General features: G+C 40.1%; 1 protein-coding gene across 1 annotated transcript in view; it reads right to left on the reverse strand.

Moving 5' to 3' along the window:
- Positions 1 to 3661: 3661 nt before the first annotated feature.
- LOC120725205 (potassium channel subfamily K member 2-like) overlaps positions 3662 to 25104 on the reverse strand; it is a 29334-nt gene continuing 7891 nt past the window's right edge. Inside the window, exons 3-7 of the mRNA XM_040017962.1 lie at positions 21088 to 21205; positions 14456 to 14616; positions 12808 to 13003; positions 10558 to 10700; positions 3662 to 6718 (exon numbers count right to left, since the gene is read on the reverse strand). Of these exons, the coding sequence (XP_039873896.1) occupies positions 6362 to 6718; positions 10558 to 10700; positions 12808 to 13003; positions 14456 to 14616; positions 21088 to 21205 (975 nt within the window). The 3' untranslated portion in view covers positions 3662 to 6361. The remainder of the gene's footprint in view (positions 6719 to 10557; positions 10701 to 12807; positions 13004 to 14455; positions 14617 to 21087; positions 21206 to 25104) is intronic.

Raw genomic sequence — 25104 nt, forward strand, 5'->3', positions numbered from 1 at the left:
GGGCAGGAACTCATCCCCGACCCGGAGTGGGCACTCCACCCTTTTCCGGCTGAGAACCATGGCCTCAGATTTGGAGGTGCTGATCCTCATTCCCGCTGCGTCACACTCGGCTGCGAACCGCTCCAGTGCGAGCTGGAGGCCCTCACCCGATGAAGCCAACAGAACCACATCATCCGCAAAAATCAGAGATGAGATTCTGAGGCCACCAAAGCGAAAGCCCTCCGCCACTTGGCTGCGCCTAGAAATCCTGTCCATAAAAATTATGAACAGAACCGGAGACAAAGGGCAGCCCTGGCGGAGCCCATCACCCACCGGGAACGAGTCCGACTTATTGCTGGCAATGCGAACCAAGCTCTTGCAACGGTTGTATAGGGATTGAATGGCCCGTAGCAATGGGCCAGACACCCCATACTCCCGCAACACCTCCCACAGGACACCCCGAGGGACACGGTCGAATGCCTTCTCCAGGTCCACAAAACACATGTAGACTGGTTGGGCAAACTCCCATGCACCCTCAAGTATCCTGGAGAGGATAAAGAGCTGGTCCAGTGTTCCGCGACCAGGACGAAAACCGCATTGTTCCTCCTGTATCCGAGGTTCGACTAGCGGACGAACTCTCCTCTCCAGCACCCTGGCATAGACTTTCCCAGGGAGGCTGAGGAGTGTGATCCCCCTGTAGTTGGAACACACCCTCCGGTCCCCCTTCTTAAAGATGGGGACCACCACCCCGGTCTGCCAGTCCACAGGCACTGCCCCTGATCTCCACGCAACATTGCAGAGACATGTCAACCAAGACAGCCCTACAACGTCCAGCGCCTTCAGGAACTCGGGGCGGACCTCATCAACACCAGGGGCTCTGCCACCAAGGAGTTGTTTAACTGCCTCAGTGACCTCGCCCCCGGAAATTGGCGGGTCATACCCCTCATCCCCAGACTCTGCTTCCTCCTCGGAAGACGTGTCAGTGGGATTAAGGAGGTCCTCGAAGTATTCCTTCCACCGCCCGACAATTTTCTCAGTCGACGTCAACAGCGCTCCGCCAGCACTATACACAGCGCAGGTAGAGCACCGCTTTCCCCTCCTGAGACGCCTGACGGTTTGCCAGAATCTCTTCGAGGCAGTCCGAAAGTCTTTTTCCATGGCCTCTCCGAACTCCTCCCACACCCGAGTTTTTGCTTCAGCCACTGCCCGAGCCGCATTCCGCTTGGCCTGTCGATACCTGTCGGCTGCCTCCGGAGTCCCACAGGCTAACCAAGCCCGATAGGCCTCCTTCTTCAGCCTGGTGGCTCCCTTCACCTCTGGTGTCCACCATTTGGTTCGGGGATTACCACCACGGCAGGCACCAACCACCTTGCGGCCGCAGCTCAATGCAGCAGCTTCGGCAATGGAGACGCTGAACATGGTCCATTCGGACTCAATGTCCCCAGTCTCCCTCGGAATGCTGTTGAAGCTCTGCCGGAGGTGTGCGTTGAAGATCTCGCGGACTGGGGCCTCTGCTAGACGTTCCCAGCACACCCTCACTACGCGTTTAGGTGCACCAGGTCTGTCCAGCGTCCTCCCCCGCCACCTGATCCAACTCACCACCAGGTGGTGATCAGTTGACAGCTCAGCCCCTCTCTTTACCCGAGTGTCCAGAACATATGGTCGCAGGTCTGGTGATACGATTACAAAATCGATCATCGACCTACGGCCTAGAGCATCCTGGTGCCACGTGCACTTATGAACACTCTTATGTTCGAACAGGGTGTTCGTTATGGCCAAACTGTGATTAGCACAGAAGTCCAATAACAAAGCACCGCTCGGGTTCAGATCAGGGAGGATTAGCTCACAGTAAAAGTCTTATTTTAGATTCTGATTTGAGCTTAAACTCCACGTTGATTTTTATCATAAAGACAGCCTTCTTCCATTTTAGGAATATAACCAAGACATTACCCTTTATGAGCCTTCATCACTCATGTATTCATTTCCAGTAGACTGGATTACTGCAGTGCTCTTTTTGCTGGACTTCCCAAAAACATTAACAGAAGGTTTCAGCAAAGTTCAGAGCTCATTAGTCCCGTTTTATCAGTCTGCGGCAGGATTTATTTAAAATACTGTTACCAGAAAGAAATCTAGCTTCAGGCACTTTACTGTAATTTAACAGCAATATTTGTTTTGCTGCAGGAATAATGGAATAATGACACTAAATGTGCCCCATGCATCACTAACAAATACAATATTTACTGTTACTGTGTTAATCTGGTGAAATTTACAGTGCTCAGCTATTTGGTTAATAATATTAAGCTAAAACCATATAATTCATTTTTTTAAAAAGTTCTACATCTTTAGTAGAAACCGCCGATATACAGAGAGGCAGTCTTTTTTTGTCTTATCATTGGATTTGTAAAATGTTACAATAAAAAAAAATTATGCTTTAAAAAAATTATATTTTAGAACAAAAACAAAATGACCTTTTTCATATAAAACCTTTTATTCTAAATATTCAAAAAAGTGGTCATGGTTTAATGTGACATACCATACATTAACACACTGGAAACATACAATGCTATATTGTTTTTAAAAACCAAACAAAGCCCAGGATAGGAAATTCATGATCAATAAACAACATTTAAAATAGCATGCAACACTTGATGATGTCATGTTTCAAAAAAAAAAAAAAAGATCACGTGTCCATGAAGCCTTCACATATATTCAACAAATAGAAATATATAAAAAAAAATACAGTGAAAATTATTTGTGTTGTCCTTCCATCACAAATTGTAAAATTCTCATGCATCTTCCAAACCCAAGTTGTTATTATGACTATGATTGATACATGATTCTCGTTTACGGCATTCTGATTCTGAATTAATGAGGGCTGGAGCTTTAAAAGGCCTTTCGCAGCATACCCACATGAGCTATTGGAACACCTTTGCAAGCATTTATCGCTGCGTTAAATGATGCATGTGCTAACGTCTATAATGAGGCTCCTCTCAGCTGTCAACGATGGGTGGATACATTCACCGTGCTTGAATCAGGATTCTGATGTGAGCTACAGACCTAATTAAAAACTGTCACCTCGGGAAAAGAGAAGGAAACGTAATGTGTGTGGGCGGAAACTTAATGAGCTTCCTCAAACCCGAACGCACACGCTCAGTCGTGCAGTCGTTAATGGTCATACAAACCACCATGTGCATGTGGCCTTACGTGTCCTGACATGTTATATAATACTTCATTGACGGTCCTCCTTGACTTTCTGCAGCACTCACAGGCTGTTAATCACGTATCTGACAAGGGAAGCAGCAGCACAGTCTTTGCTTTGAGAAGCTACACTAAAGCTGGGATGGCTTTCCTCAGACTACTCAGCAATTATGTACTAATAGTCTTTCTCCCAGTGTATTGCAGTTCAGCACATGGTACAGGTAAGTGTTTACATGGTATTGATTGCTTTTTAGAAACATAAAGAGAAGTAACAGTATTATTTGTTAAAGTTCCTTTCTATTTTCCTCAGTGATGCCCCTTTGATTTTATTACACATAATAGCGAATGGCTTTTATACACGAACACACACGACCAGACTCTGCTCAAACCAAGAAAACAGGTCAGGGATTATGTTGTGCCTGCTAAACTGAGTCACACTTGGGGATTAATGTCACTTGGGAAGTAAAATTGAAGTAATGTCTTAGCCTGTAAAGATCTTAGAAAGGCAAAAAACAAACAAACAAAAATAAAAACATATTAAAACTATTTCTTACACCTTTAGGAGGTGGGATGATATACAGCAATAGTTATGATTTCCAATCTTTTGTAAGAGCAGAATTACTTCAGATTTGATTTCTATACATACAAAAATGAAACATATTTCTGCATTTTTATTTATTTAAATGAACTGGAACATATTAGATACATAGACAAACTGTACTGGCATAATCCTGAGGTCAGATTAAAAGGTCACTTTTGCTGACCATATCACAAACTACTTTTTCCCCCCAAAGTCTTCTAAATGAGTAATGAAATATCAAGCTAATATAAGCTGGAGTTAAGTTAGTTAAACGTTACAATTGGTAGTTCATGGACATACATATTTGACAACTAATCCTTATATAAGACCTTGTTTGGTTGGTTCAAGCTGTTTTAATTTACTTTTCCCTGAATTTCATCACTGTCTGTGTCTTGGCATAGCAGCTATGGGAATATTAGATGAAGACAAACTGTAAAGTGTGAAAGAACAACAAAGACCATATAAGGATGCAGGGGGAGGTGCCATAAATCACAAACCTATCAACCATGAAACTTCATTTGTGTCCCATTTGGGGCCTTTGTGCTCTCAGTTTAGCTTAGCATTCAATTTCCAGATTGTGGTTTTTGCTAAAACATCTTCATTTACATTACCCCTGCATGTTAAATGGCATTCAAGGGTAACTGGTGTGCTTGAACTAAAGGGTTGACTGGCCTCACTACTGCCACAACTGGAGTGTCAAGACAAAGGACACTTTGGGTACCTCTAAGATGCCAACAGCTTTGACAAATTAGCAGTATTTAATGGCAGCAGAATGGAGGAAGGTTGATATGGCATAACAAATCATCTTATAAGACAAACTGCAAAACTGTAAATGGCACTATTAAATGAATGGGACAGTGCCAGCTGTTGCTGTTTAAATGCACTGAACAAAATCAGACAAGCAAGATGCACTATACACTAGGGGAGACAAAAATGGAAAATATCCCTTAAAAATTGATTAACTTTTATATTTTAATAATTTAAAAGAAGAAGTAGATTCATATTCCGAGTAATTATAAATGGAAGTGAGATATAGGCTGTGCCTGAATAACATTCCTGCCATTAGTATAAATTTTCATCATCACCAAACCTGTAAGTGAGCAGCATTTATTTAAATAATTTCTTCTTCTATATGATGCCCCTAGTATATCTGTAAAGCCTTAATCGGGTCACTAATGTGACACACAGTAAATAAGGATTTCTGATTGTATACATTCACTAACAGCAATACATAACAGACCTTATCTTTACGAATAGAGGAGCTATTCCCCAACCAGCTCAATCACAGAGAGCGGTAAGGTGGAGATGTGCCTCACAGCTTCGGATATTTTACTACTACAGTACCTCAAATGCCAGAAGTTCATTTAAATTCAGTTTTCAAAACCCTGAAATGCTAGATTTTAGAAATATCTTATTCTTCTGTCAGGAAAGCAGGATCATAGCTTTGGTATACTCGAGTTAGAGGGTTTGATCAGAAAGCCTGGCACTGTGGTTAATGTAACTGTCGGCACATTACGATGGTTAAAGAAAAAAAACTAAGACAGTTGATAAAGCGGTGACCTTTTCTCAAATGTTACCTCAAGTAATCAAATATATCTCAAAATGCTTTCTCCTCCCTTGTCATGCAAACTCCCTCAAGTCAAAGAAAAAAAATGTCCACTTATTTTCCAAGACACATCCCAAACACATGATTATCACTGCTGTTCTCAAAAATAAGAAGTATGAGGGCTCGCACCAGCGCTGCTCAGTCTCTCACACGCCGTCATCCTCAAAGGTTCAGTATGCTTTTTAGTAAGGCACAAGTGGAATATTCCTCATAATGAGAAACTGAATGTCAGTCACAAAGGAACTAATATGTCAACATTCATCTCTATAGCGAGGGCAGACTGACCGGCAGATGCAAGGCATATAAATTCATGCTGTAACAAGCGTAATGCAAAAGAAAGAGGGACATTCCTTTGTGTTAGCACAGAGCTGCTGCCTTGTAGAGAACGTGTTCATTGTTGATGATGCAGTGTTTTTATCAGTGAGGATCCTCTCGATCTGATGCAGATTTCAGGGCCTCTGAAAAATTCAGCAGGAGCTTTGCACAGACACGTCTATTGCTTCCGAAGTTTGATGAATTTATTGGTCTTTGTTTGCAGGGGGTAGGAGGACAGGATGCCCAGTGTGTTGCTACCTCGGTACAGGGTTTTCATTTCCTTCCTCTGCTCAGGAGGAGTTTTCTTTTTTTTTCTTCAAGCTCATGCCTCCAATACAATCATTTGCTCCAGTCTGGAACAATTTTTTTTTTTTTTTTGATTTGGCTCAGTCACTAGCACAGCAGTCAGTCAGTCACGTTGATGACATAAAGACTTCAGACTTCTTTCACAGACTAAATCCAAACTGTGTGTTTTTATGTGTGAGGCTCACACACATGAAGGTACATGGCTTCATGACTGATTTATGCGATGGTTGGAACACAGTCTACTTAACAAATGTGTTTGGGTATGTCATCAGCGATGCTCTGTGAATGAACACAAAAGCATGTTTGTATCTGTAATCTCTGTCAGTGGCTAGATGTATTTTACACAGCTCCCCAAATCTTATTATTCACGCTGCTCCTCATTTGAGGTTTTCGATGATGGCGATCTCCTGTCGGTCGGCGTATTCTGGACTGAGGCCGTTTAGATAAAGGCTGCCGTTCCTCGCCAGGGCCCCCGGGACAGGACTGAGGGAAAGATTCACTGTGGGATAACCCTCTCTGTCCTCACAAAAGTTAGCTGACAGCGTCCTCTTGCCAGGGGTCATTTCCTGGTTGATGGACGCATTAATACCCAGCTCAGATGACAGCTTGCGCTTGATGGATGCAGCACGCTGAAACTTGTCATAAATGTCAACACTGAGTCGCCTGCGGGTCTCTTTGAACTCTGCTGACACATTTGCAGTCCATTCTGCTGCATGTGCACGAAACTCCCCAACCTGCAGAAAAAGAATGAAGATTGATGTTTGAAGGCGATCAAACACGTGATTCTAAGTTCCTCTATCTACACCTGGTGTTAGAAAAGTCTAGTTGCACTAAATGTCTCTGTTTACTTGTGTTTGGGTAACATGCGTGAATTATATCATTGCTGGTATTTTACAGTGATAAAATGATTATGATAGATTGTGCAGTTGCACTTGTTGGTAATTTGTGTGCAAGTTTTGGACAAAGAGCTGAAGCTGTCTTCAGGGTTGCCAGATTTGTGGGTTTCCCACAGATTTGGGCTACTTTTAACATGGCATTAAAAGTTGACAAAATTAAACACAAGGTGAACCTTTATTCAGGGTGATTGTAGAATCCAGAATCTGAAGGCCAATGAAAAAAATGAAAGGTAGTTTAGTTCAATTCAATTTTATTTATAAAGCGCCAAATCCCAGCAACAGTTACCCCCATGAGCAAGCACTTTGGCAACATGGGAAAGGAAAAACTCCCTTTTAACAGGAAGAAACCTCCGACAGAACCAGGCTCAGGGAGGGGTGGCCATGTGCCACGACTGGTTGGGGTGAAAGAAGGTTAAATCCGCTTAACTCAGAAACAGGCAGCAAACACAGGAATGGCAAAAGATGCTCTGCCAACAACTGAAGGGAAAGACTGGGCTTAAATATGTACACTGAGTTTATCAAAGGAAGTGGATACAGGAGGGTGACGAGACACAGCTGAACCTAATTTAAAAAACAGGGCAAGGAAGTAAAACTAAAAACAAGAAACAATCAGCTACCAAAATAAAACAGAAAATAACTAAAGGGGAGCAGAAACAAGTAGTTAAGGACACTGGGGAGGCTAGACTATGTAAAGCATTCAAAAATATACCAAGGTTGTCCGAACTCAAGACCAAACACAGCAGTAATATAATAAAACAATAAAAAACTAAGAACCCTAAACAACCAGTCACAACTGAAACAGGAGACTTAATAACTAAGAATACAAAGTTCCAAAACACAAAAACTTTCCAAAACTTAGGGTTCCAAAACACAGGACCATGAGAATAGCATATCGTATAATGTCCAAGTATTTAAGTTCTGTTGACATACATTTATTGTTGTCTTGAAGTTAAAATGATATGTTGCTTTTATAGGCTGTTAAAGATTCATAAAAGCTAAAATGTGTAAATTTAACTGACAGGAGGTTGCTAGACAACCGGATGAGATCATAATATCGGATATGGATAAGACTTTTTAGGGTCCCAAATGTGCCCATGTGCCAAATTTGGTCATAAATAAATAAATCAAATATCTATAAATAAAAATTCATATTAAATTTGTTAACTTCAGTAACCTACCAACATTACTCATCATGTACATACACTGCCGTACTAATATGGGGATCCCATTGCAGCATATTAGGCTGGTTTTGGTCTTGTTATTGCTGGTTGTAAGGGTGGTTTTGAGACACCGACATGGCAACCCCGAGGCTTCTCTATTTCTGGCACAGTTCTAAGCATCTACACTAGAGACACTTTTACTGCCATCCTCTGTCACACAGTCAGATTAAAATTTAATTCATGTGAAGAGACAAAGTAATTTTTTATAACTCTAATGTAGAACATGGAGTTGAAGCACTAAATCCAGGAAAAACAAAAAAACTTGGATGTGTTACATGAACATGGTTTATAAAATGTCATTTCTGTTAATCAGTGCAAACCCCTGTTTAATAGCTCTTATCCAGAGAATTCTTCCACAAAATATGCCAGTACTCCAATTAACAAAGGAGCACAACAGACCTTTTTAACATTCATTCATTATTTGCAATAAAAGTTAGCTACCGTAAAGGCCAACAGCAGATGTGGAACTTTATGAGAAGTGGGAAATGAATGAGAATAAAATCCTTTAAAGCATTAATACATTTAGTCTCATTCTCCTGTGCTATCATTAACCCGAGGGTAGCTGACTTAAAAGGACTTAAAAGCAGGAAAATGTTTCCGAATTCAATGTGATTTTTAGAAATGGGTCTGTGTTGCGAGTTCTTTTTTTTTTTTTGCTGCATTTGGCACAAGATGTTGTACACACATTAGAGGTTGCAGACATTTTCCCAACCATTCATCACTGGCCTGTTGAGATTTTTTTCCCCAAAGAATATTAATGCAGGAGCCTAAAGCAATGAATTAAAAATGAGTTTTTGTCATTGAGCTGTGAGTGACCTACTGAACAGGCCTCTGGCGGATATATACTGTATGTGCTTTGCACAGTATGCTTATTTATGGTTCCTGAATAGTGACAGGGAAGAGGGAGTTAGGCCAACACATCATTGATCCCACCTTCATTATGAATTAGACCCGTTTCTCCCGGCTGTTTTGTTTATTTATTAGGCTCTAAGGTACACTTGAATTGAAAATGATGGTGCACATTGGAGCACAAACACTGCACGCTTTCCCTGCTGTCTTTTCACTTTCTCTTCCCTTCCCCTAATCCATTCCCTCAGTCTCCCACTTTGTCTGTCAGTAATGCAATTCCCTGCGGAGCTCACAGCCTACACAGCTGTACTCCTAATTATGGCTGTGAAAGGATTTCCCACTATAGAGTGCTATATGCCCTTCAATGTGTGCATGAATGTGTGGCTTTTCCCATTCTTTCTACATATAAATAATGAACCTGCCACAGCAGCACAGTATCATATTTATCAGCACCAGCCACTGCAAACACACCAAAGATTTTGACCAAGTCCTGCACAAAATGGCATTTTTACATAACAGGGTGGGGCCAGGATGGAGATTGAGCATTTCACTTTCAACTGTGTGTGAGGAAAAAACTAAAAATAAAAAAGTAGAGACAAATAGGATCATATTCAGTAACTGCAAAGGAACTCCTCCATTGACAGAGTTATATTTGTGGATAGTTAATCTGTAGCATCATTGTGAAACACTTTAACACATGTACAGTTGTTTGGTTGTAATTTGAAAGAAATGACTGAGAATTTTCTGAGACAAAGCGCTTGATCTAAAAGGCTGATTGGTGAGCCACAGCTGAACCCAGTGTCCTTCTATATTAGACAGTTACAACAACTCATTGCTTCAGTTTTACGTGATGCCTTCCACCCTTTATTTTTAGTTTCTTCCGTCTGGGTGAAGTGTAAAACAACAAGGCTTAAAAACAGCTTTTTTTTCCAGCTGCCATCTTTCAGACGAACAGATCATAGTTTTGCTTATATTGATTATTTATGCTTCATGATGTGGAAATTCTTTTATGATTATTTATTCAATTCATTAGGTTGGATTAGGCTTGTGTTTGTTTTAGAAGTGTGCAGGACTATTAACTTACTGCAGACCAAATGTTTGTACTCACAGGTACAAAAAAAGTAACCTGAACCTTTCTGTCATTGGAAAAAAATGCATTAACTACAAATTTGTTGGCTTTGCTACTTAAAGAGTGAAAATTCACTGAATGCTAACTTATCATCTCAATAAACTTTGTAGAGCAGGGGTGTCAAACATAAGGCCTGGGGGCCAGAATTTACCCAGCAAAAATTCCAATCCAGCCTGCTGGATGGCTTTGGAAAATGTTCCAAACTTTGTGGATACTTTGTGTGAAATAAAGGCCAAACAGCAATTTAAAAAAAAAAAAAAAGTGAAAATGAAATATGCTAATAGACCTCTCAGTAAGTGCCAACCACGAGCTTGGTTCCTCAAGCATGGGATGCTATTAGCACAAGACTCTAAGATAAATTTTGGGATTCGAGGGGCTGACAGAGTTCTTTCTTCAACTTCAGTTCAGATTCTGGATATCTGCATGCTTTATGTTGTCAGTAAAACCAACAAAAGAGCCAACTTAACAGCACTACTTGCCTCTTCTTTAGTTTTCTTGGAGATAACCCGAAACCAGTCTCCGATCATACTTAGCACTGCAGCAAAGTATGCCAAGCCCACCAAAATCCAGAAGAGCACCACGGGTTTATAGTAATCAAGGTATTCTGGTTTCTCGAACCCACCTGAAGAACAACAAACAAAACTGTGTTATAAAAGTCGGTCACATCGTTCTGGGATACTTACAGTGCTGTGCAAAAGTCTCGAGCCGCCTGTCATTTCTCATTTACATTTTGCTTGGAAAATGAGAAATAGCTGCAAATATTAATTTAAATATATGTGTGCCAATATTTACTACAAGATCCCCAACAGCACTGGCTGAAATCAGCCCCAAATCAGAGTTGCCACCATGTTTCACAGCTGGCGGTAGAAAAAAGCTTTAAACCTGAATTCAATTTCTTAAGTACATGACTTTTAGATACTTTTCATCTGCTGTAGATATTTTTTTAAGACCTGACATTTCTTTGGTCCCCCACTTGTCCAATTTCCTCAAACCTTTTAAAGCTTTTTTTTTTTTTTTAGCTCATAGATTCTTGGGAATCATCTTGTTGGTGCAAATATGCTATTTTATGCATTTAAAAGTGTTAGATTTGACATCTGTTTTTGCAGCAGACTGCTAATAACAAAATGCCTAAAGATAAAATTTAACATACGTTCTTTCCCAAACTGGTTGTTCCCTTGAGTTAGGTGCCTTTTTTTTGAACGATTGAATGATTTGTAGGTCAGCCTTGAAAACAGTCAGGTACAGGGAATGGACAGAAAATGAGTGAAAAACCAAAGAAAAACTTTTAAGAAAGTCTCTTGAACACTTTCAAACAAAGGTATCTGGCTCTATGGAAGAAATGAGTGGTAGCTAGAGACTTTTGCACAACGCTCTGCTTGACTTCACCCAAATCTATTTCTATGAATGACCCAGGAATAGGGGCTTTTATATAATGATTTTTCTATAATAGATCCATGTTGCATCAGTTCATGGGCTGGTTCTGGTTTTCTGTCATTGTGAACATATTACCTTAAGCCCATTTAAATGCCACATCAGCCCCCATTATGGTCCTTACCTTTCAATGACTCCGTAAAATATCAGCAGGGATGAAGAGTCAGAGCCAGCCAGCTCAGTGTGCAGTTAGATAATCTCCCATTACAACAACATTTTAACTAACGGGAGTCCACATTGATTAGCTTAGTGTAGCTACTGGGGGTTGGCACAGGTGCCACAATCTAATCTATAATCATTAGGCCTGTTCAGGAAAGTTTAATCCAGCAGTCTAAGTGTTTGTGATTTGTCCCATCTGCCTCTCTCTTGTTATCTGCCAAGAAGGTCAAATCAAGCTAATACCAGCTGCTACACAAATACACACAAGCTACTGAAAAATGCACAGTACACCCTCTTACTTTTTCTATCACAGACATACTGTATGTCTGTATGTGTGTTTAGTTAATTGTTTATAATTATTCTTTTAGGGTGTTTACAGACTTGCGTCATGAAATAGTGTGACATTTCGAGAAATGCGGTACGCTTATTACATTTCTTGTGGTGAGTCATGATCAGTGCTCTTCTCGGGTTTATTTATGGAAGGAGAATGAATCTACTTCCAGCAGCTGTATAAAATTTGAAAATAAGCAGGAAGCAGGGTATATCTGAAGATAACAAAATGCCAACTGGTCCATCAGACACAGTGTGACACATTGTTTATTCTGCACAAAAAAAACCCCAACAACTGTAAAACAAGCTTGCTGTTTCACAAAGATTAAACAATATGGTAGAACAAAATGGGAATAATTATTGTGAAATGAGCCAATGTCCGAAGGAAAACTATTGTCCATAACGAATGTAAAAAATTACTTGAAGGTCTGGCTCCTTAGAAACATAATCTGACCAGTGGCTCTGTTATGCTTGCTTGGATATAAAGTAATTCCCATCAACATCTTCAAAGCACCAAATGAAGACAACATTTGGGAGACTAATCTGATGTTCTGGTAGAGCTCCAGAGACTCACACAATCAGTGGCTATGAGCTTGGTGGTCTTTACAGTTAAATATGTTATTGGTGTTCATAGGAACTACTGTCAAGGTGCTTGTAAATTAAAGTGAGGCACAGAATATAATTGTAGTGCACTGGGAGGCTTATCACTGCTGCGCAGATCCTTTGAGTCAGGCTGGCCGATAAATCATTCAACTATAAATACACTGATTCTACATAAAAATGAAAGACAAAAGAAAAATTCAAGTGACCTTTTTCTCCAGCGACAAAGTCTCCAAAGCCGATGGTGGTGAGCGTGATGACGACAAAGTAGATGGACTCGAGAGTGCTCCAATCTTCGATGTGCTTGAAGATGACGGCTGGCAGGGCCACGAAGATGAGGCACCCGAACAGGATAAAGAGTAGCGTGGAGATGACGCGAATCTTTGTCTGGCTGACTTTCCACTTCTGTAGGGAGATTTGCTTACATGAAGAATACATGACGTGCACTTTCGGAGACTAAAACTTTAAATTCAATCTGTGGGAGCGATAGGGAAGTGCTTGAAAGAATTCAAACAGCGCAGAAGCTTTACATGGAAACACTGCGGCTGAATTTTATGAATAGTTACCATGTGCTTTGGTTTCTGATGTGCTAATAAAACAAGATGTTTGCTTTTCCTTACAGGTGTGGCCGCTGGCGATACATCGTGAATTTTTATTTGTATGCTATCCTTTTATTCCGATTCCGATCCAATTTTTTTCCTGCCTGTCCTGCCTTAGATATTGTCAATATGTATACTACATATAATGTAATAACTGAAAAAAACACCACCAACAACAACCCATGCTTTTATTTATTTATTTATTTGGATCTGAATATTGTAATGAGTCACTTTCTTTGACCTCTTCCTAGGAATAAATTGTATGTTTTCTAACATCTCAAGCTGTGAAGTTCATGCGACATCATTTCCACTGTCAGATGGAACGCCCACCCATGACTTGACATCCCTTGGAAATGCTCTAATAACAGATTTACTACATTTTTAGTAGCAGCTACTGTATGCTAATTGATACATTACAGTCAGCACTTGCACTGCTTCAACAACAGCATGCACATTTCATTTCTTCATTATCCCCAGAGTTCGTCCTTTGCTTGAGTTACTGTGCATTATATTCTGCACGCTGTCCTTTTTTGTGCTGCCCTTGCACTCATGGTGACTGCTTTCAGCTGGGTCTCTTGGTATCATGCCCTTTTCCTCTGCAGTTATGTAAGACCAAAGCACAGCACCTCAGAGGTAAAGTATAAAGAGCAGACAGCCCTCAGATCACTCTGTCTGTGATGTCTTATGTCCTCATCGCTCTCAAAAAAGCATAGTACAACAATGTACAGTGAATGTTATAGAAACAAATTAAAACTGCATCACTGTATTTCCATGGGGACCAGTGAAGCTGATGGTTTTCAGCACCTTCACTGCACGGCAGTGAGTTCAGCAGGTGGCAGTCCATCTTTTTCCATTGTCTCCATGACCTTCCAACCTGTCTTTTCCTCCCCGGGGAGGGACAGAGCCAGCTATACATCAAAATCAGTACCCTGACAAAATGCTTTTGTCAGTGCTTTTATACTGAAACAGGAGACTCTTAAACTACTTTTTGAGGGGACGTATGATTTCAGCTGACTTTTACGGAAGATAAACAAAGTACATCAGGAAATGAAAAACATCTGATAATTAGGCCCTCATCTTTTTTTGTCTTTCTTCTAGGAATCTACCAGATGCTACACTCTTCAAGGTAATAAAAGTCAGTGCCTATCTACCTTATCAACAGATTTGTATTCATTTTTAATCTAAATTCGCAATAAATTTCACTTTTTACAACTTTATTCATGTATAATGTCACTGATGGATAGAGAACATATCTTACCACGATCATCTTCTCTACTTTGGCAATGCCCTTCCCAAAAATAGTTCCCAACTGGTCCCCGACACCAGCCAGTAAGAATCCAAATAGGGGAATCCCCAGCAGGGCATAGATTATACAGAAGATCCGCCCACCTTCTGTGTGAGGAGAGATGTTCCCAAATCCTGAGAGAAATGACACACACACAGTGAATGTTGAGTGGATCTTGACAGTTTCAGTGATGTTATGTTTCCAAATTATTCTATCCTCTGGAGCAGAACATAGTTTTAATGTACAATTTGCATACTTTCTAACATAAAAATTAAAGGCGATTGTTGATTCATAGTTGAACCTGTTTTATTTTTCTCTGAGCTTTCATTCATGAAATTGCACATTTTTAAAAATCGTATTGCTCTCTACTTTTGCTATATCACGCTTGTCAGTTTAAATCATGAAAAATCGTGTGAACGAGTGTTTGGTTTTTCTTCTGTAATGAAAAGGAACATGAAGAGTGAAGGATCCAAATGCAGAAAACAGACATTGGTTAGATTAAACAGAAGGCACTGTTTATTTAGATTAAAAACTCAGATTTAAGTCCTAAACAGAAGATGAGCAAAGTCCAAAATCCAAACCCAAAACCCTGAGGCTCAGAGAAACATGCAAGCAAATGAGCAGAGAAGCAGTACTACACGACAAGCAACGCAACCAAATCGTTGCCTGGTCACTGGCTGGATCCCTCCTTATGTGGGGATGGTCCCCCCCACCGGCCACCTTGATGTGTAAGGTGGGCTGACCCATGTTAGAATGTCCGGTCTGTGCCTCCAGGGCTCGTGGGTGCCTGTAGGCCAATTGGGTGGGTTAGGGCATCTTGTCTCAGGGAGCTTGTCCAGACCATTTTGTCTCATCCCTTTATTGTGACGCAATGTGCAGATGAGCTCCAAGCCTCGGGACTCATCTGCACACTCCAGTCTACTCTTTGTGGTGGTGGTGCTGGGTGCTGCCCTAGACATGGCGGTCTTCAGGACCGTTGTCATTGTCATTGTGTGCCTGACGTCTGACTTCTTACCGCCCTCTGGCAGGGTGTTGGGAATGGGGCTGCCTACTGAACCAGTCTTTGCTGGTTCTCTCTTTTCTTACTTGGTCTTCCATGTCCCAGCTCCATACATCACATCACTCATTCCCTTAGGGTCTTGGGGGGAGGGGGGAATCATATAGTTCAGTGGTCCCCAACCCTTTTTGCGCCACGGACTGACCTTTAAGGTGTCGCTGATAATTACAACAAAATAAAACCAGTAACGGTACCACAAAAAGAAGATTTATTCAGAACAAACGGGAAAAGACCCATGGAAACCAAGTTAACAATAAAACTATTAAAAAAATAACGATAAAAACCGATAAAACCCTGAAAACCATAAATTTCACACCCAAGCCTCAACTCTCGCGGCCTGGTACCAAACGACGTACCAGTCCGTGGCCCGGGGGTTGCGGATGGCTGATGTAGTTCACCCCAACCCCCCTTTTGAGTAGTAACTCTAATAATTATGGTTCACGACATATAACCACACACATAGGCCATGGGGGGCAGTGCAGTACCCAGAGGCTGTTTCGTGGGGCTGCTGCAGTGGTCCTATTCACCCCTTCACTGACCCTCATTTTATCTGTAAGTTAGACATTGAGGGTCTTTGCAGTACCAGTTTGCCACTGGTTCGGGGCAGCATTTGCTCGCCAGGTTCTTGAGTGCCTGGAAACCTGGGACCCTATTCTTGAATTGTACCAGAGTGACAGGCCTCTATCAGGGTTGATTCCCTTTTGTCTTTGGTCCTCTGGGACTCTGGTTCCATCTCTGTCTGCCTTTGGACATGCTCTCTCTCTCTCTCTCACACTCATACTACAAGAAGATTGCTGATTTATGTATCTGTCTATTTTATAATTGTTGTGTTGCACGTGCTGTATGTCTTTTCTTTTTTTATACAAGAGCTGTAGTTGGCGATACATTGTGCTTTTTTTCCTGTCTGTCCTGCCTTAGACATTGTTATACTGTACCACATATAATGCAATTACTGAAATAACACAAATAGAAATGGATAAATAAGCAGAGAAAATATTCACGTGAAAAAAAAAACAGAATTTCAGAACTTCATTCATTACAGGCTGCAAGAAAACAAAACCTGCCAGACAAGAACATTTTCACGAAGTCTGACTGTGCTATGATATGATTGCTGAGAGGCACAAAAGAATAGCTTTGAGAAATTTCAGTAGAAGCTGCGTAACGTCTCTGACTCGGAAAAAAGCTTATTATTCGCACCCTCTATTCTCAGCCAACTCTAACATGAATGAAAAATGGGGGGAAAATGAAGCGATGAACACTGAGCTGTACCTCTGAAACCTGAGAAACAAAAAATATGAGTCTATTACAGGTTTAACGCCTTTGTTTTAATCCCCAAACCCATATTTAGCTGCAGCTAGAAAATCAGTCAAGATCGTGTTTAAAAACAAGATCTGCGCCTCTCGTACTCCTGACCCCACACACCCATCAAAATGCAATATCAATTTCATTATTTAACGTTTAATAAGGCATCTGCATAATGAACTACATCCACTTTTCTTCATTAATGTAGTCATCTGTCTCAGGAAATGAGCTGCAGGGTGTCTTCTAACAACTTTCCATGATCACATTGGAGTGGGGTGACACCTAATGTGAGAACAATTGTCAATCATGGCTCAGTAATTTTAAGATCAGTACAATGGGAGACAGGATGTCGGATTAGGTTTTTTAACCTGCGGGTGACATTGCAAAACAAATGAGAAGCAGGAGCGCTCTAATTTGAACCTGTACTTAATTCATTTCTTCCTGAATTAATTCTAGTTTATATTCTAAGCTCATCTTTTGTTTTATTTCAATAGCAGACATAAAAGCTTAGTACGGTAAGGGTATTAGTCACATGTGGCAGAAGACATCTGTGGTATTCATTCATCTGTCTATTCATTAGGCGATGTTGTTACCTCGTTATGCATAAATAATCAAATAATAAATAGTTAATAGGAGTGTCATGATGACTACATATTGATTAAAATCATGACAGATATAAATAAAAAAATGTTTCTTTTTAGTTTTGTCATTGAAACGTGCAAACATACATGGAAATACAGTATAAGTATAGAGTATGAGGCAAAAACAGAGCTTATACAATTCTAACACCTTAAGAGTCAATATTTGGTATGACCACCTTTATCCTTCAACACAACTAGAAATCTCTCAGGTAAGCTTTTGCATTTTTTCTTTAAGTAATCTTCAGGAATAGTTCTTATTAAAAAAAAAAGCATTCAAAGCTAGTTTTGGATGCCTTTTGATTCATTCTCTAGCAAGATGATCCCACACTACTTCAGTAATGCTGAGTTTGGGGCTTTGGGGAGGCCAATCCATGACTGATCATGTCCATTGTATGTTTTTCTAACCAGATATGCTTTTACTGCACTGGCAGGAAAGCTGAAAAACTCAGATGTATCTAATCAGGCGACTTCCATATGGATCGAAATCTGACAGTGTTTTTAATTCCATCAGTTTTGATCTCCAAGAGCTCCAAAACCACTGACTGAGCTCCAAACCATGAAGAGCACCTCCACCATGTGTTTCAGATGGCTGTACACACACTCATTGGTGTGCCTCTCTCCTGACCACCTCTGTGGATAGTGACAATGATTTGAAACAAAAGTTTTACTCGTTGCCACTTATTTTCAATCTAGCTCTAGTAATTTGGCAAACCTGTTTCCACTGAGACCATTTCTCACGAGGTTTCCCCGAACAGGTTCTATGTTAGGTCTTTGTTGGATTTTTATTTTTCCTGATTTTTAAAGGACATGATTTTCAGATACTGTCCATCTGTAGATATTTTTTTAGTCCTAGCACTTCTTCTTCTGTCCTCCACTTGTCTGGTTACCTCAAAAATTTAAGGCTACACCATGCTGAGACATGCCAAGTGTTCAGCTCATTGCTCTTTGCTAATCACTATTCTGTGGTTGTCGCATACAAGTACTGGATTGAAATTGACCACTCAAGACCACTTTGAAATGTTTTTTAAGTCTGGGTCCTTGGAAGCAAAATATAATGAAATAATGACTGGCTTCACACTTTTATGCAGATATCAGCATTGTTAATATACTGATTTACTGTGTGACTGTAACTGTGATGTGGTAGTCTGATAGTGTGACAGCCCTGGGCAAACACAGCCAATTTTAAACCATCACATATTTTCTTAAAAATATCTAAAAACATAAGAAGTCATGCATTTAAAATACATTATCTGCCTTCTGCTCTACCGAGATGCTGTTTTCCTACAGGACTTGCAATATATCAGACTTCAAAAACCATGAAAGGTATTCTTGAGTTAGTTTCAGAGCATTGCCTCATGAACAGTACATTAACCTTAAGATTTTAGAAGGAGGAGCCCTGGATCACCTCTTTCCCGACACAGTTGAGTGGATTATGTGATGATTGCATATAGTAACACGTCAGGTCTTGTTCAATCTCTCGTAGGAGCGATGACAATTGCAGTGGACAGTAAAAGCTTAATGACTTCCTTCTAAACTCATTAAGTGACACCGGGAGAGAAAACCAGCTGCACAACATTTAACAGAGTGACTTCATTAGCTACAAAAAGACACAGGCTCCGGGTTTGGTTGCTCTTTCTCTATCCTTGAATCAGATGTTGGTACAGTGGGTTTGAGGTGGTATCAAAAATATATAAAAAATATACCTTTTTATGGAAAACCATTGCACAACGTGTCGCAACATGTTCTTGTAAAAACAAACTTCCAACAGAGTCCAAAAGGAGCAAAGTTGTATGAGAGAATAATAAAACATTTTCTACAGCCTATAAATAATGAATCATTTGAGATCTGTTGGTGTAAATACAGTAGAAATGTGAATTTCCGAGTATACCAGTCTTAACAAAGAAATCCCATGGGGGAGAAATGCTGTGAGATCAATGATTACTGCTCTTTTGCTCCCAGGAGAGGGTAGGAAGGAGCCAGGAGAGGCAACCGAACCCACAAAGTTATTCCAGTTCATTTCCTCGATAAAGGGCACCGATGAAGGGGGGTATGCTATGTTTCAATAATGGGCATCCAATTAAAGATCACATAAACAAATGAGTATGTGTGTATGAAATGTAATGTTTGATATGGCTTCAGAAATGTTTTCCTATCTGGACTCTTAATAGATTCTTTACAGGCTGTGCACTGACAAGAAATGACATAATGGCTTCTCTAAAGCAAGATGTCTTTGCATAGCAGCACAAAGGCCACAGAACATTTTGTTCCAGTAAGGCAAAATTAAAATGATTGCCAACAGAGAGAGCAGCAATTATATGTTGTTTGCACGAACAACCATCAGAGATGCTACAAACAAAATCACCACCCGGGATCGAGACTTCTGTGGCAAAATCTAATTTCAAGCACAGTTTACTACCAAAAAAGATTTCAATTTATAATTTCAGACAGTTTTGGATGTGTCATGCTTTTTTAATTCGTTTTTAAACTAAAGCAGAGCCCTTTCACTTCTCTGCATCACTTACTGCACTCACATTGCATAGAAAATCTAGTAAACCTGCTTGTACTGAGAAAACTCGACATCTGTAAATCACTGGAGCACAGGAGTATAAAAGAGAGAGTCAACATACTCAGTCTCAGGTGAGCAGACGAAAAACCCACAGTGCAGTTTTTGCTTTTTCGCAATAAATTCGAGGGGAAGCATATTTTAAAGCCAGAAGGCAAAATCCATTTATGGTAATGCAATGCATTAGCAACATTTTATCACAAGGATGAGCTGTGACAGAATCCAGGAAATATGAAATGAAGCTCAACAGCCCACCACACAGATATGTTACCCATGTGTGTGTGTGTGGAGGGGAATTTTTCATGAGCGGAACTGCAAGCACAAGCCTGGCGCAGTGCACCAAAATCTAGAAATCTGGAAAGAGGTTGCAGGAGAAGTCTTAGTGTTAGCAAGCAAAGTCTGACGCTAAAATATTTATCAAGATCACACTTAGGGTGTTTTTAAAAGGAGGGTGTGCTCCGAAAAGGTGCAACAGATGTGAAATGGAGCCCAACAGCCCACTGAACAGACACGGCGAACTGTCATGGTCCAATTGGAAGAGCCAGATGAGCTGTCAAACCGGTTGTGTGGGTGTTTGTGTGCGTGCCATTCCTTTTTTCTGATTAGCAAGCTCTTACAGCTGGAGGTGACAGAGAGAGAGCAAATGGTGTAAATGATGGAAAAAAGGGAAGTGAGTTTGAGTTTCAGGCTGTTGTTTTGCTCGTACGAAGCCAAATTACATTACTACATATTTAAGCTGGACATTTAAGTTCTGTTATGTATAAAGAGCACAGTAGCTAACATTGAGGGCACAATTTGCAAATGAGGTACAAAATTATTTACTGGGATAATCTCAAGTGAGAGGCTGCTATAGACCAAACTGGATCAGGACAAGTATTCAACTAAAACAACTATTTAAGGCCTGTTCAGGCACTGGCTCACACTTTTTGGTAGTGGGACTGAAGTGTATCCACTTGTATCCAAAATGCTTCCACATTGTTCTTACAATTTATTTGCATTTCCATTTTATTTCACAACCGAATGAGAAAATTTCTCTGCTTACCGATGGTGGTGATAACAGTCCCAGCGAAGAAAAAGGAGGAACTCATGTCCCAGAGGCTCGTCTGATTGGATGAATTTCCTGAAGGGTTCACACCTTCTCGAATTGCTATAACCACTTGCTGCAGAAGAAAGAAGAAAAAAAAAAAACAGCCTTAGCATGAAATAAATAATACAGTAAATATGTGCCGCTATTTTCCATGCCAAAGTTTACATGTCACAAGCAAAAGATGTGGAGTGACCTGCGCACAAGTTCATGATGTTTTGAAAAATCGCTTTTACATTTTTTTCTATACATCAAAATGAAGTTTATGTGTAAGTTGAATAATAATGTAATCGTCTGCCTTCTTTCCTGGACGTTCGGCTACTAGTCTGTTCTTTACATCACTACCAGTTTCCCACGCTGTCTGAGTCAGTACTGACATCATTACAGTCCTATCATCTTCTTGCCTGCCTCCTTTGAGCCAATCTGCCTCCATTCTGTGTTGTTAAATCTGAGTACTCTGTCATTCTCCCTTTCAGAGTCTCATTCGTGCAGCCCATCTCCTCCCCATCTCCACCACACCCAACAGAGCTCTATCCACCAAGCCTCAATCTACATCTTCACCACCATCTAGGCATCCTGTCCTAAATCAATGCTGGGATTCTGCTCTGCCATGAAGGGTCATCAGAGTTTAATCGGCAAATACATTATTTAATTTTACTCTCTCAACAAATCATGTTCAGTTCTTCTAAATGATCTCTCCTTATTGAAATTCTCATGTAACATGTAGACTTGCTTCTTTTCTCACCTATTTGCATAGAGTCCGCTCAGTCTATACTTAACACTGGGCATTTGATTACAGTGAGTTCACCCTGCTGGCAAACTGCATACTGGATAAATATAGCCAGACGCAGACAGCTGTGGCATTATCGCCTTTCTTTATGATAGATTATGCCTTGGAAAGCTAATGCATTAAAATGTCTGATGTGTTCCAGAAGGAGGGAAAAATTTTATTCAGGGAGATTGCAGAATTCAGCTACCGTGATAGATGTCCGCCTAAGACACCATAATACGGCCTAATAAGTGACTGGTCTCCTGATGGCTATTCATAGCTTGGCATCGAGAATACTTTTAAGTGGTATTTAAAAAAAAAAAAAAATGAAGTGCCAAAAGTGCCAAAAATGTTATTTCTTTCAGTGGCAACTTCAAAAGCAAATCAATCTGCATATGTTACTTTTATAATAAAATGACTTTACTGCAGTAAAATGTTTACAGACTGGTACAAAAATGGTTTTGCCCTCTATTGATAGTTTCGCCACTTCACAACAACTCTAGACGAGATACATTTTCTTAACAGCTGAATTATAGGTGCTGCTACTTTGACATGTGCCCAACAGGAAGCTGTAGTCACATCTGCTAGGCCCTTACCTCCATGCTGCTAGATCCAACCATTTGTAGTGTCTGTGCCTTTGGGAGCATTTAATTGCAATGACCTGACAAATGATATAGTTTGCTGCGCAGCACGAGTTTCTTCTTTAGTTTTAGTGAGTGAAATTCCAGTATTTTATAAGTCTGTTACTAAGCACTAATTAGGATTCAGCAGTTAGCTACGTATGCAGCTTGCAAACTGAAGGGAATATCGGACTCCAAATTTCCACAGTAACAATGAGTTTAAGACCAGTGTGTGATGTCACATCCAGTTTTATAACAGTTTATGAAAACAGCTTGTTAAAATTTGTTCATCTTCTTTGTCAGCATGTTAAATATGTATTTTTAGCCATAAAATGATCTTTTCCTAAACCTAACAAATAAATCTATTTGTATAAACGTGTGTAATTCACAGACACACACCAGCTAAGAGTTTGATTTCTTCTTTTATCCTGCTGATTTATGTAATTAATAAAATACATGCTAAGTGCATTAAACTGTACGTCTCCTGTCTTTATCAGGTTAATTTCAACCATCCTAAAATTGGACTGAAATATTTTTTCACGATGAAGCATGAAAATAGGACGCCGCTGCACACAACCATCAAACAGGTGGTCCTCTGATAACATCAAACAGAAAACAGGCAACCGGGTTTGAGAAGAAAAAAATGTCAGCACTCACAAAAGTGAAAATAGCATAAATACCATGCTGAAATAGTTTTTAGCATGAAACATGAAAACAGGACAACACTGCCCAAAACCACCAAATGGGTGGTCCTCTGGTTCCATCAAACAGAAAACAGGCAATGAGGTTTTAGAAAAAAATCAGCACACAAACAAGGTGGAAATGGTCATTTCCAAAGGAAGCATTAAAACTTGAACTTAAAAATTTACTTCCAAATAGAATGCAACAAGCCTAATAATTCCAAACCACATCCCAAAACTTCAGAGCCCCTGCTTATGCAATACGTCTTATCCGTGATCAACTTTGGGGGTCATCATTTTGCCCCTTCCAAAATGACAGCTGACAGCTCCTGACTCCACCTCTATAGTTCTATGTGTCTTTATATATCCATAAATGTTTCTGCTCAACTCAGCCATCATATCACTCTGTGATCAAACAAGACCTGATGTCCACTTCAAAGGACAGAAGCAGAACATAAAACGTAAAAAAAATTACAATTTTGAAAAAGAACATTTTGTCTTCTGGATCTTAGGAGGTTAAAGTGTGTTAATGGAATATAATAACAATACTACAACAGTACTGTACAATAGCACACAACAGTCTGTGTCTGTGATCTTCCTGCTCTTCCTGCTACCTGTTTCTAACTGTTTTTCTTTTCTTTTTTGGGGGGAGTCGACTAGTTCAACTGACCTACTTAACCTATATCGATCTCTAATCACTAGTGTATAACCTGCACAGATACTACAGTATGTAGGTAAAGCTGTAAAGCTGAGAGTTGCCCAGGTAACCACTGGTCGCTAGAGAAAAATGTGTATGTGAATAAAATGTTTGAATTCCTTGTTATGAATATTATGAAAATTTCCTTGTTTAGTCTACTAATTTTTTCCTCCTCATGGACTGCACAAAAAGTTACCCAAGGACACACTCTGAGAACTCTGATTTTAGATCTAAGGTGTAATAAGAGAGAAAAAGGGCACAATTAAAAAATCAGTCTACCGCATACAGCACCATGGAAACTGTCACAGATTCATCATGACGCATTCATTTGGATTACTGATGTTTCAGATCCATGGACAGAGATTCCAGCTTGAGTAAACCTGAGCCAAATAAGACATCGATGAGTACGGCAGACTCAACTAATATAATTAATCAAACAAACCCCGGCCTCTCTCTGCTACTAGGAGATGGAGAGGAAGGATCGTATTGGCTGTTTGGTATCAAGGATTACAGCATCAAGATAAAACAAGAAAGATAAAAGATCAAGACTAGTGAACTGTCATTTCCTCTGAATGCTGGATTAACTTGATCCTACCAGGTTTAAAAAAAAGAGAGAGAGAGACTCAGGTCAACAGGGGAACAGTTTAATTTACTGCAGTAAGAAAAAAGGATTTTTGGCCCAAGTGGCAACTAAAGAGACTCGCTAGAATTATTACTGAGACAAAATGAAAGAGAAACACTTTGAAACGACAGGGGAGCAGATACTCTACTACAGATCTGATGCCATTAACTTGCAGAGGAATACTTCGCTGGACTAAAGCTTTTACTCCCCTGTGATTATGCATTTTGTTCAGTTTGAGGCCAAGAAAAAAGATCTAAAAAGGATCTAATTCTTGTGTGGTTTTTCTTTTAATAAATGTAAGAATTGAACCGAAAAGAGTTAGAATTTTTTAATTATTTCCATCAGCTGGATTTAATATGAATAGACCTCAGGTTTGGAGTTACGTTGCTATAATATAGTAAGTGTACAAGACACCGTATGTTGCTCATCAGTCACTAGAACGAGCTCAAATGACGACAATTAGGAAAAGCACGAAAGCATAGAATTAATTGATTTACAGTTTTCTCCACTCATTAGCTGCTATAATAGAGTTGGTAGAGCCCACTGGAGGACAGCTGTATTATGAGACTTAATACATGTACCAAGAT

This window comes from Simochromis diagramma, unplaced genomic scaffold (assembly GCF_900408965.1).
Source record: "Simochromis diagramma unplaced genomic scaffold, fSimDia1.1 OVJJ01000802.1, whole genome shotgun sequence".
Classification (NCBI taxonomy): Eukaryota; Metazoa; Chordata; class Actinopteri; order Cichliformes; family Cichlidae; genus Simochromis; species Simochromis diagramma.